This window comes from Echeneis naucrates, chromosome 22, assembly GCF_900963305.1.
Source record: "Echeneis naucrates chromosome 22, fEcheNa1.1, whole genome shotgun sequence".
NCBI classification, from domain to species: Eukaryota; Metazoa; Chordata; class Actinopteri; order Carangiformes; family Echeneidae; genus Echeneis; species Echeneis naucrates.
The window spans coordinates 1,177,344-1,190,354 of NC_042532.1; the positions used below are offsets into that span (position 1 = coordinate 1,177,344).

General features: G+C 40.1%; 1 protein-coding gene across 12 annotated transcripts; it reads right to left on the reverse strand.

Annotated features, from left to right (window-relative positions):
• Positions 1 to 319: 319 nt before the first annotated feature.
• Positions 320 to 12,635, reverse strand: LOC115035933 (cyclin-K-like). 12 transcript variants are annotated; one of them, XM_029493992.1, is made up of 12 exons: positions 12,137 to 12,635; positions 11,579 to 11,660; positions 9,875 to 10,006; positions 8,305 to 8,355; positions 3,210 to 3,315; positions 2,979 to 3,036; positions 2,353 to 2,522; positions 2,074 to 2,246; positions 1,936 to 1,966; positions 1,778 to 1,837; positions 1,116 to 1,579; positions 320 to 1,039 (listed from the first exon to the last, which is right to left on the reverse strand). In XM_029493992.1, the coding sequence occupies exons 2-11, from the start codon at positions 11,609 to 11,611 to the stop codon at positions 1,131 to 1,133; spliced, it is 1,263 nt and encodes a 420-aa protein (XP_029349852.1). In that variant the 5' UTR covers positions 11,612 to 11,660; positions 12,137 to 12,635; the 3' UTR covers positions 320 to 1,039; positions 1,116 to 1,130. The 12 variants fall into 12 exon arrangements, with proteins under 12 accessions (XP_029349852.1, XP_029349857.1, XP_029349856.1 ...); XM_029493997.1 differs by lacking the exons at positions 11,579 to 11,660; positions 12,137 to 12,635 and adding exons at positions 5,721 to 5,786; positions 5,925 to 6,097; positions 6,194 to 6,269 and having other exon boundaries at positions 320 to 1,579; positions 6,369 to 9,766; XM_029493996.1 differs by lacking the exons at positions 11,579 to 11,660; positions 12,137 to 12,635 and adding exons at positions 5,721 to 5,786; positions 5,925 to 6,097; positions 6,194 to 6,269 and having other exon boundaries at positions 320 to 1,579; positions 6,369 to 8,355; positions 9,875 to 9,972.
• Between the last annotated feature and the right edge of the window lie 376 nt (positions 12,636 to 13,011).

Genomic DNA, 13,011 nt, shown 5'->3' on the forward strand with positions numbered 1-13,011 from the left:
CACGTCCACGATGTGTTAGGCTGGTGATGTATAGCCGGAGAATGTTATTGAGATAAAGGAAAAGTTTGTCTGAAAAGCGATACAGTTTGTACAGATACTGCTCTGGAAACGCCAGAACATCTGATCTCGGTCGAAAGATTCTCTCGCGACGTAAAGCGTTTCGAATAAGTTGATCTTCGACATCAATCGGATTCGTAATGAATGGAGAATCCATGTCTAACAGCTTTCTTTGTGTTTCCCTTATCTCCGGGTTAACATAGTCCGAGTTTTCACATAACCCACTTTCAGGGGACCTACATAATTTTAGGCAAGGTGATGATAATGTCATGGTTGATTTTAATTAATATATAACTGTGAAATGATAATACACAATAGCATAAATACAATTCACATTTGTATTCTTTGTGTTCTTTTTTACTGTTACATTCAAACAGTAAACACAGTGAGCTAAACAATGGAAAAAAGAACTGTCTTGCAGTGTTCTCTTGAATATATCCGGCCAACAATTGAATTGAACGCAACTGGACTTAGGACTTGGGTTTGTCAAAGACTAGTCTGACTAGACTAGTGAGGACTAGTCAGACCGATGCGTTACGAACTGATGAAGCCCCTTGGCTAAGAGGTGAAACTTTCAGAAACCTAAGTCCTAAATCCATTTGTATTCGATTAAATTGTTGGCCGGATATGACTATGACCTGGCTAAATGAGAATATACACAGACGTTCTCTTGAATATGTTGATAAAAAAAAAGTCAGTCTGTGCAATTAAACCATCAGAACATTAATACAATCTCCAAACTGGCAAATATAATACAAAAGAACGAAGTTGTGTTTCAACTGACATAATCTGAAAAGAAAACCTTTGTGTTTAGTAAAACAACAGTGCTTAGAAAGACATGAAATTTGCAGTCCTCCATGCAGTTACTAGTTGAGTGAAATCCATATCAACCAGGTAACAGTACATATTTTCAGAATGGGAACGAATTAGCAGTGTCTTCTTTTACTTGACTGGATCCACATCATCATGGGTTTTCTTTACTCTATCATAAAAGATAATAATGTGTAGTTAACTTTTTTTGCCCACAGTAATTGGACCCATTTTACACGAGCTCTGACCTTTCTGGGTGGTTCTCATCTCATCCATGTGCCCCGACTTAGTGCAGTGACAGGGGGCATCCCACTTGGAAGTGGAGGGGGTAGCTGATTGTGTCCAACAGTTGATGGTGGCAGGTATCCACTTTTCAAAGTAGGTGTCATGCCCATGACTGAAGGGGGTGAAGGAACAAGCAGGTAGCTATATGCAGAGACTGGGGGAGTGTGAGTGTAGGATGTGGTGCCTGGGGGATACTGGTGGTATCCCAGGGGTGGGGCATATGTCTGGGGGACTGCAGTGTAACAGGAGCCCTCTGTTGACATCATGGACTGAAGCTTCTGATAACTGCCAGTAGACACCAGCGAGCTAGAGCTGGGGAGGTCCATGGGCGGAGGAGGTGGTGGAGGGGGACAGTGGGGTAGAGGTGGAGGCGCTGGATTAGCTGGCAGAACTGGGGCTGGTGCGTAGGAGGAAAGAAGTTGGTGATCTGTTGGGGAAAAGAGAGATGCAGTGAACCAAACAACTAACAACAGTAAGGAGGGATTTGTCTCTGTGCCACGCTCGCATTGGAGACCCACCAATGACAACCTGTCTGTGGCTCCAGTCAAATGATATGAACAATATAGGCTCATGCAAGTGTCAAGCGTCAAGCAGGCTTATGAAGTTAAGGGCAAACGATACTCACCAGGGTTTATGGACACTAGTGTGAGAGGAGGGGGTGGAGGAGGCTCTAAATTTGGGAGTTCTGGAAAATGAACACACAAACAGAGGAAAATACGCAATGTTTCACTCAATTAACTAAAAGTGCAGTGTGTTTGGTGTCTGAGTAGGATGTGTTCTTACTTGAGGTACTGGTCTCATTTTTGGGTGAGGGCTGAAAAAAATATACAAACAAAAACAATAAACAGTCAGTGTCAGAAAGGCCTTCACAGAGGGAAGAGAAATAGAAAAAAACGGAGACTAACACTGTAAAAAACAAACCTGAGCTGGTCTGGGTGGTCTGGGACTGGTCTGAGGTGAGGCCTTCTTGGCTGCCTGTGGGGCTGAGGGGGACAGCATGGAAGCTGGTGGAGGATTTTCACCTGTCCTTATCTCTCCATCAGGCATCGGTTGCTTAGCCTGAGAATACAAGTCTAGGATCTGGTGGCATATATCTTTGAGAGGAAGGAGAGCAGATGAAGCAAAGGAAAGGAAACAACAAAAACACTATAAAGCACTTGGACCATGAATAAATGAATACTGTGAGAGTATTTCTATTACCCTCCAGCACTTCCACGGGTACATCATAGACAAACTGCTCCCACCAGTGCCGGGATGACAGTTTGGAAGTCCAGTCCTGAATCTCGAACTTACAGAGACGTCCAGCCAGATACATGACAGCCACTGCTATGATCTGAGGCTCCCATTGCAGGGCCACCATGGTACAAAGGCTTGGAATGAGCACAATGATATTATTACTATTCTCATATCCCTAGTTCACATGTCATTCGGCTAACATGTGGTAGATAAGACATTTCTTACCTCTGACACCCTGTTACATGTTATATGATCATGTATAATGACCTAAAGGTTCTTTTCTTAATCTAATCATTTCGTCCTTAAGCCCAAGTGGGTGTTTTCACCAATCACAGACTGGGTATAAAAAGGGGTGTCTTCATAACAGCTATTCAAACTAGTGGCTGACATCATAGATACTTAGTAAACTAATTATCTCATGGCAAGGAGATATTTTGTTCACAAAGCCAAAACTGCATTTTGTGAAGTCGCCAGAACCTCGATTTATGATGACAGATAATTCAAAAACAGTATGCCTCCAACTCTCCTGCTCTGGCTGTGGTTGCTGTGAAAATTCTCAGTCAAAATCGTGGATTCTCACTGGAACTCACCTGTCATTCACAAAGGTCCAGGCCATCTGAACCAGCTTCTGCACCTTGTTCTTGTCACCTGAAAAACATTAGTAGCTGTTCCATAAGCTAGGCCTAACACAGAGTAATGAAAGTGGTTTTGTCAGTGTAATTGTTGGATTTAAGTCATTCACAATAAACTTTCCTTTTTATTTTTAACACATTTTAAGTTAAGTATCAGTACTAAATATCAGCCAAATGTTACAGTTGTACCTTTGAGTTGCTTTGCATAGCGCAGCAGGAACTGGTAGGGATGTTCTACTTGCAGGTCAAACTTAATGGTCTGCAGCAGAATGCGTTCCAACACCATCACCTCCTCCTGTAAGGAACATAAGTAACCTTCATTATGTGAATAATTGGTGACATGCTCCATGTAATGCCTGCTAAATTAAGTGGCACAAACATCACAAGACGAAGGACTTTTTGGTCCAAGTCCAGGAAAAAGTCTACTAAAAAACCCAAGTCCAACTCATAGTGTCAAAAATACCAAAAACAAACACCTCAAAATTCAGAAACAAGTCATTTTGAAAAATGCCATGATTAGAGCTGACATTCTCTTAGCAATAATGAATTCCAGTTTGTCTTATCCTTTTGTAAACACTGGACATTTCATCAAGAGGAGCAAGTATATTTTTATCTGTACACATTTTTCAAAACTTTGCTCACTACACTGAATTATAAAAAGTAAAAACTGTCTTGTAAACTAACTACTTGTAAAAACCCAAACCAGGTAATCAGCATTTATAATTGGCTCATCCTGCCTGACATCCAAAACACAAATAAGCATTTTAGTTAAAAGCACTGTGCTAGTCCTTCTGGAAAGTGTAGAAAGCAGGTCAGATCTAGGCCACACTCCTCAATTCCATCTTCTCCTCAAACAAACAAAGATGGCAATGGCCAAACTACAAACCGGAGGCTTCAAAACAGCAGACTGGATTTGTGAACCAAAACATGATAGGAAGAAATTATGGAGCACTTTTAATAATATACTTTATAAATCCATGCATATATATATATAATAGTATATATATATATATATATATATATATATATATATATATATATATATATATATATATATATATATATATATATATATATATATATATATATATATATAGTATAATTGCTAGTAATAACAGGACTAAGAACAACATCATCATATATTGAACTATTTTCCCCTTATACTGAGTGTCAGGTCACCTACAAAGAGAGTCACTCCACCTGCAAGGCTCTAACTCAGATGACTTATGACTGGCTGAGTCAAACTGGTGATAGAAAATTGTTGTTGCTGTTTTACTAGAGTTCAGTGCAGCAGTTGTTATTACTGTCTCTATGAATTATTACTTAAAAAATAAACAAAAACAAAATAAAAACAAAAACGTTTTGCTTATTTTGTTTTGTGTTGCAACATCCTGCTTTGTTTCACTGAACTTCCACACAATGCTCACCTTTTCACACCAACTGCAAGTCCAGCTGCTATTGGACTTTATTGTATTGGCCCCAGGACCACATGGATGGAAGGACAGTAAGTGACTGCTACAGGAACATTTATTTTAGTTAACCTCACTGTGATTTTTTTGTACAAGCAATTTTTTATCTAAACCCCTGTACTTTTTTGGTCAAAACAAGACACATGCACCCTATATGTCTTTTTTTTCTTCATTTTATTCTTGAGGTGTTCGTTCAAGTTGTAGAGAAAAGAACAAACATTAAATACTGTTCAAACCATGATCTTGAGCTGTTTTAGATTTTATACTTACATCCTTTTCGAACCTAATTTGCTTTATTTGAAGCTTCTTGTACTGAATGAATGTGAAGCTTTTCTCTTTCAATAGAAAAGAGCAGCTTCCTTTTGTCAGTGGTTCAGAAGTCCTGTGATAAAAGGAAATATGTCAGACCAAATGAGCAGAACTTGCTTAAAGATATAGGAATGAATAATTACTTCAGTCTTTGTTGATTGCCTTCTCATTCGAGCCATATCCTGCAGAGTGAGTGGTAATAATCAGTATTATGCAATTTTTTCCACTGATACAAACACACCCAAAACAGCATTTCACATTGGGGCCACCTCTGGAATGTCAGTGTCTGCAGACACTGTCTCTTCATCAAAAGCCTGAGAAGTGCTGAGGCCATCACACTGCACACAGAACAACACTTGAATTGTTGAGGTAAGTGAGATGATGGTTGCATTTGGATCACCAAAGATTTTCCAAAGATGACCTACTCAGTTATGACCCCTTGGGGTCATTAGTGCTTTTGTGTTTGTGTGTGTGCCTTCTGTTTAAAGAGGAGAGGTGTGACTGACCAACTCTACTTTAAAATTCTAGTGTTCTAGTGATGGGTGTGGCTCTTCCTCCTTCCTGGTCCCAACATTGAAACTTGCTGCACTTTGTGTTTTATCTCCAGCAGTGTTTGTACTGCTATGTAGGCAGTTTTGTTTTTTCACTTTTTAAGTTGGATTATCAGTAGAAGTAACTGGAGGGGAGGGAAGCTATTTACCCTTCCAACCAGTTTTTGGTTTAGGAGGAAAGTCTTTATTTTCCTGTTTCCTTTTGTCAGGTTAGTTTGCAAACCTTAGTTGGTTACATTTGTTATATTGGAAGTGCCCTCCCCAATGCCTTTGCTCCTTTTCTTTTGTGAACTTATTGTAAATATAAGCACATTTTGGACTACAGCAGATGATGCAGATCTTCCTTGGGAGTTTGGAGAGAGTAGACTCACCTTATGTTTTGCCCTGGTTTCCCCTAGGCTGGGGCATGACACATGGGTCAGGTCTGGCTTCAGCATCTGTGGTTGGGGGATCCAACAGATGAAAAGTGTCACCTCTCACACACATTACAGATATAAGCATTCCATTATTCCATTAATTAGAACGGACATAAAGTGAAATGGTAACAACTGTGGAGAGAACTAAGTGAACAATACCTTCAACATACTGTTCCCGAGCACCTTGGGGTATAGCCTCTGATGAGGTATCCCCCACCTCTTCCCTCAATCTACTGCCTTTTACAATTGGAGCTGAGTGCCAGCTCTTCTGCTGGGGTTAAGTCCTCTGGTCCTCCAATAGTAATAGAAGCCTGTTGTTTTTTTTTCTTGTACTGCAATGGTATACACTCATACCTTAGAATAATATAAAAGAAAAAAAAACCAAAACATGCAGAAATACTCATTATGGATGGCTGAAGAAAATTCACTTTTTTAGATAGGCGGAATATGTGCAGCCTTCCTTGTTCTCATCCATCCAAAGTGAAATCCGCCAATCAGTAAATTCTGCAGATAGGAGATTTTGCATTTCAGCTATCATTATATCTCATTATGAGTGACTTATTATTCTGTAAAATGTTTTTAAATTAGGTCTTGACTTATTACCAGGTTCTCCTTTGGCCATTGTTGCTCCTGTTAAAATGAGAAAAATTTATATACATGTCAAGGGTTAATAGATCAGAAGGGTCACACATCCACACAGGTTGCAGAATGGGACTAATCAAAAATTTTTATGTATTTTATTTATGTTGGTTATCTGAGATATTTTACAGACTACTGATAATATCTGGTTCGGACAGTTGAGTGATCCAAATGTTCCTTCATAGCTAAATGTTTAGGTTCATTTGTACAATAAATGTCATACAAAGGCAATATAAAGTGCTTTATGGTTAAAGACCTTATAGTGATATTACAATACACATATACACAATATTAAACAAATGAGTAAACTTGCACAACTTACGCATTCAGTCTTTCCGAAATGCCATGCCTTTTCCCGTGACTTCTTGATGGCAGCTGTATTGCCTTTTTTTTTTTTTTTTTGATTATTGCTTTTTGTTCTTCATTCAGATCCATTAGAAGTATGTGATCAGCGGCTGAAAATAACGGTGATCTAAGTTTCCCCTCTTGGTACGTAATTTCATCGGTTTTTCGTCCATTCATGAATTGCTTATACTGCGCAGAGATGGGCACATAACCAGGCTATACAATCTGGGCCTGAATTAGCCTTTATTAAAAAAAGGCTTAACTCCATTAGTGAAACGACTTGAGGCTTAATTCAGAGATGGTGTTAGTTTCAGTCTGTACTCATCTGAATAGCCAAGCTTTATTTAGCAGGCTTTATTGATGGAATACCCCCCAGTCAACAATGATTGCTGTATGCCCCCCTTTTTTGTCCTGGCACCTTGGAACTATTTCATCTGGCCATAACAAATGACCAAATGAAACATGTGGTCCTTGTTTGTAGTTTCATTGTAGCCATTTGGCCACACAAACACACACACACATACAGATATATAGCCTATTCTAGAATAGCACCTGTTTGTTTGTTTGCTTTGTTACTTTATAATAAATGTTCTTAAACACAACTGCTGGTCTATTTGATGTTGCAAAATAATGAATATTGCTGATTGCTTCTCTGCAGAACTCAGAATCCTTCTACTTTAATATGGTAGTTTGCCTTTACATACTAAATGAATTATTACTCAAATTAATTAATAATGTTTCATAAGACTGACTTGTTGATTTGGCTGCTGTTTCCCTTTTGAGAGTGGTGCTGTGAGGTTAACTTTGATATTAATTAAAATTACCATAATTTGACATTCATATTTTTGACATTAATATATATATCTTGCCGAGACAGCTCATGGGTCTCTTGGCTGGATAGAAACAACGAACTAGTAGTAAAAGTGTTGAAAACCAAATATATTATCTTTGGCTCCAACCATACGTTGAGGAAAGAGCTGTCCTTCTTTATCAGTTAAAAGAGTAGTCTTGGAGCGATCAGTCTGTTGGGAGTCACTGTGGATGAATGGCTCTCCTGGTCCTGCCACACTGACAAAGTAGTTGCTAAAATAGGTTCCTGGTGCAGGCAGTCTATGACACCTTGCCAAACCCAGCAAACCTCTACTCCTGGGGAAAGAGCAAGATACCCTCCTGCCCATTTTGCTCTGAAAGACGGTCATTAGAACATCTCTTCAGCAGCTGCCCAAAGGCTCATGGTGACATGACCAGGCTTAAGGCAGTTGCTGAGAGTTTAGCATCAGCAATTAACACCGGCAAACACCACCATGCACCAAAAAAAAAAAAAAAAGCAGTAGCTATCATCAAAGTGGGAAAAAAACCAAACTCTGGCAAAACAGGCCTCCTCCACACAGCCTCTGATTGGCAGCTCCCGGCTGACATTCCAACAGCAAATTGCAACAATTTCACTCTGTCCAGACTTGATCATCACCTCAGAGGCCCAAAAACACCTGATCATGCTGGAATTGACAGCACCTTGCGAAGAGTGCATTGAGGAAGCCAATGAGAGGAAGCATACCAAGTACCAGGAACTTGCAGGGGAGTGCAGGGGCAGCGGCTGGAAAACAGTCTACAAGCACAGAGAAGTTAGTTGTTGAGGATTTGTGAGACATTCTTCCTGCAAGGTCTGAACTTGTTTGGGCGTCACAGGAACAGCCACAAAGAGGGCCATTAGATCTGCCAATGAGGCCGCAGAAAAAGCCACTAGGTGGCTTTGGTTAAAGAGGGCTAATCTGTGGGTAGCTGTTGGGACGCAAGTCGGAACCTGAGCAACCCTGGCCAGGTCACCTGGGCGAGGATGTATGTTGTGAAATCTGAAATACTAATAATAACACTGATGATACGTTCCAGTGAATCCTGGAGATGCTTCTTGAATACTAGGCAGTAACAGATGTGATTAATTTCTAACCGATCATGATTATTGAAATTTAATCTAAAAAATAAAAAAAAATAAAAATTACTATTGTCTCACCTAGATTACAGTTTTGCTGTATGGTCTAGCAGAGCAACAACAACAAAAAAAAAAATCTTCATCCACTAAAACTCAAACAAAGCTGCATGTTTAGCTCTTTGCTGTCACCCATGGTTAGTGTTAATAGCATGCTTGATGGTCTCTCTTTGCTTAAGATTTGCTTTTCTTTTTTAATGAATATTTTGCCTCAAGGCAGACTGCAGGGTTTGTTTTTCTAAGATATCGTCTATCAATGAAAGACACACTCATTCCTTGAGGGAAGCAACACAGGGTAGCGTAGTTGTTCTCAGACCAAGAACTAGTGCAATGCAAAAAACTGCTTTATATAGTCACCACTCATTGGGACATACTACCAAGTTTAGTGTGCCACTGAAATTGAATAAATAAATAAATAAAACAATACATAAAAAGTTATGACTTCAAGCAAATAGCTACAAATATGAAATGACCTCACAATTGCTCCCTCGCGCATGACTACATGCTACAAGATCTAGTATTTTATTATTATTAAGATTGTAACCCAGGAAGAATAGTTGTTACCTATGTACGAACTAATCGTAATCCAAAGTAACAATAAAACATGGCCAGTTTCTGTACTTTGATGCTTAGGTACAAATCTTTGAATGGCCCTGAATTATTCCTTAAATGGCCTTTGTGCAGTTCAACTAGAAGAGAGTCCAATCAATGTCCAAAGTCTGTTTCATTATAATATCCAAGCATGAACAAAATATTATTTACAATATATACTGAGAAGTGATGGTTGAATCAACAGTTGTGAATTGAAAATGAACATGGGGAGAGTTAGGATCTATTCTTCCTGTCTTCTTTCGGTGGACTGTAGGAACTGAATGCTCTTTTGGGTGCTAAACGTTTTTCTGTATCTGCAGACAGTAAGCTAACAATAGTGCCCAGCCCAATAGTGTACAGAAGGAGAAAGATGATCTTAAATCATCTGTTCCAGGCCTCTATGAGCCTATCTCAATGTGCCGGGGTGTTTCTCCTGTCATATCTGTAAAAGACAGATTTTATTACTGCAGTCTACTGAACCTTTTCTAAGCTTCTGTCTCTTCCTGCCTATTTCAGCTTGTAGCAGTATTTTTACCATATTTCAACACACCTTGGGGTCGTCTCCAAATTGTGCAAATTGTGTGTCACTGAGCAGGCTGCGAGCCGTCTTGATGATGTCTTTACACTTCTTTGGCGTTTCCTCCACCTTGCCTGCGAGGAAGACGCAGCATCCCCCCGTGACCTGCAGACACAGCAACCAGGTTACCAACAAAATGTCTCCTCTATTAAACTTGAAAAAAACCTCAATTTCAAACATCCCTAACACCAACAGGGCTGCTACTTTAATTGTCTTGTGTTGAGCTTGTATGGAAAAACAAACTAACGATTGTGGACATTTTTTTTCACATTCTTGCCTCTATTGGATAAGTAAGTGATGAAACTGGAACTGAAAAAGTGCTCAAAATAATGAGACATCTCATCCCCTCAACTATTTATTCATCATCATATGACACAAGGAATGAGCCTCAACAACACCAAGACAACAAGTGGGTTCTTTGTGTGACATCTCTAGTATTACAGATGTACCCAAACACTATCCAGATGTGACTGACAACACCAACCGTCTCAGTCATAGTGTCATCATTTTAAAGCTTACTGCATCTGTTGTGTTAGTGGCCTAAGCTGATTCTCTTAACCAGGTCTCTTGACCTGGTCTTCATCCTCTGGTGAGCAATAGAGATGTAACAACAATTCAACTCACAATTTGATTCCAGCTTCTGATACTAGGTAAATAATACCACTCTTTCACAATTTTTTTTTAACAGCTAGCAGAGAAATTCTGACTGAAAAAGATTCCTTGAATTGTTTCTTAGATAAAAACCAAAACATTCCTGAGGTAGGGTGTAATGACTTAGCACAAGCTATGTAATTAATGCATATACAAAACATATAAACATTAAAAAACAAAATATATTTTCTTATCTTTAACAAATGCTGCCACACCTCTAACTTGAAAGTGGTCTGCGCATCCTTGATTTCATAATAACTTGCGACTGTCGCCATGCCTTTCATTCCACCTGAACCAATAACTCACACTGATGTATGACATCGAACCAGTGAACGCAAAGTGGCTTGCGTCCTCTGTTGTATAACAAAAAAAAAAAGCATTGCAAAGGGTGCTGTTGCCTTAGTTGGTGGGGTACGCACACCATAACCAAAAGGCTACAAGGTCCTTATCAGCGACACTGGTTCAGTTTGGCTAGGGATCATTCCACTATCTCTCATTTCCTGTCACTGTTTAAACTGCCTTATATAATAAAGCTAGATAGAAAAAAAAAAAGGGCACCATGATTCATTTTTAAATTTAATCGTGATGCATTGGCACCAATTTTTAGTAGTGATCGTTACATCCCATCAATGATAGTGTGTGTTGTCAGTGTTTGATAGTTAACAGGACTCTGAGAACTGAAAACATTTACATCAATCCCAAAGCAAGCTAACTGTTAGTTTACTACCTAATGCAGGCTGATGCTGTTTGGTTTTCATATTGTGTGGACTGTACATAAATCAGTGATAGATCTACTAAACGGGAGAAAGACTGTAACACTGTACAGCCTCTCTGAGTTCAAGGTCTTCAGTTTACAGTTCACATGCAATCAGAGTAAATTTGTTTGATGTAAGTTGCATGTGTACATTGTCACTTTACAGTGTTTTGTTTTTGTTCCAGAAATCCAGGATCATGAATAAGAGTTAAAGAACTGTCAGTTGAATCAAACTTCAGGTCATTAGGGTGGATGAAGAACTTGATACTTACGTATCTAGGGAACTGCTTGAAGGAGTGGAACATGTAAAAGCGGTGGAAATAAACGATCCCAGTCGCCAGGGTGTCATAGTGCCTGAAGCCTCAGCGGTTAGGGAGACTGGACTGACAACACAGTTTAAACAGTGGCTTTTACCCCCAACCCCCAAAAAAACCCACACAGGCATCATCCCCCACCGTCAACACCATGATACCACCTACAAAAACTGTTAGGTTAACATCCTCATTTCACTGTGTACAATGTCAGTCCCCGAATTTACTGCTACTGCTGCTGCTGCTGCTGATGATTCAGTTATACTTAAATACACGCGAGTGTATTTAAGTATAACAAATGCACACGCACTAACTTATTTTTCTTAGAGGGAGTAGATTAACACACGTTGGTCACCTGAACCACTCGAGCGAATTGGACCAGTACCAGGACCATGTATCTGGATTATTTCTGAGGGGTCTACGGTGGGTCTATGCACACAGTCACAATCTGTTATAGTGGTAATGCAGCTACTATGCGTCCATGAGGTTCATACCATTGTGTTTTCCATTGAAGGATACAAACCGAGCCGCGTACCCACATCGAATATGAACCGGGCCCCTTCTCTGCGGTACCTGGCCTCGGTGGCGGGGTCCAGTCCCTCTGACTGGGACGGAGTGTGGGCCAGGTCCTTTTTGTCCCAGTACCAGCATGGTTTGATGTGGTCCAGGGTGAAAGTGTCCCTTCTGTCCTGGTGTAAGTGTGGTCTGATGAGGTCCAGGGTGAACGGGCTCCTCTTATCCCACCAATAGCGGGACCCGGGACTTGAGGTGAATTATGATGTTGAGGAGTGATGAAAAAGACAACATTTAAACTGCTAACGGCTGCTCCGGTCAGACGAGCTCCGAGCTGCTGTCTTCGGGTTGACCTGACAAAGAGAAGACCTCAGTCTGACCTCTGCCGCTTTCACAAAGCACAGACATTAAAAAAAAGTCCGCTATAGACACTCCACCGCTTAGAGGGGTCAAAATCCGATCGCTGTTCGAGGAGCGGCCACCTTGCGCAGCCTACCACTGGAATTTCGCGGTCCACCTTAAAGTGACACAACGTCTGTAGAGGGCGGTGTTCAGTCATTTTCTTTTTCTTTGGTGTTTGAATGGTTAGAAACCCCTAATGGAAGTGTATTACCACCACCGAGTGGACTGGATAGCTGTCTCTGAGAAGAAGATATTTTCCATAATGCTTTATTATGACAATGCGAAGAATAAATTTAGAAGACTAATTTACCCGATGAGACGTCGCAACAGCTACAATCATGCGTCTGTAATCTGTGAAGTATTACCACTAACAGCAGTTTCTTCTCTCAAAAACTGAGGAACTGAGTCTGTAATTGAGTTTACAGTAGACTGACCAAACGTCTTCTTTTCCCCAGACATGTCCACTTTTTACGTGCCGT

Coding starts and splice junctions, on each gene's coding strand:
- LOC115035933 (XM_029493992.1), bottom strand. CDS start 11,611: ATGTTCCACTCCTTCAAGCAGTTCCCTAGATAC. Junction 3,316..8,304: donor CTGCAAGTTCCTGGTACTTG/GTATGCTTCCTC, acceptor TGTTCCTTACAG/GAGGAGGTGATGGTGTTGGA. Junction 3,037..3,209: donor CTATGCAAAGCAACTCAAAG/GTACAACTGTAA, acceptor AATGTTTTTCAG/GTGACAAGAACAAGGTGCAG.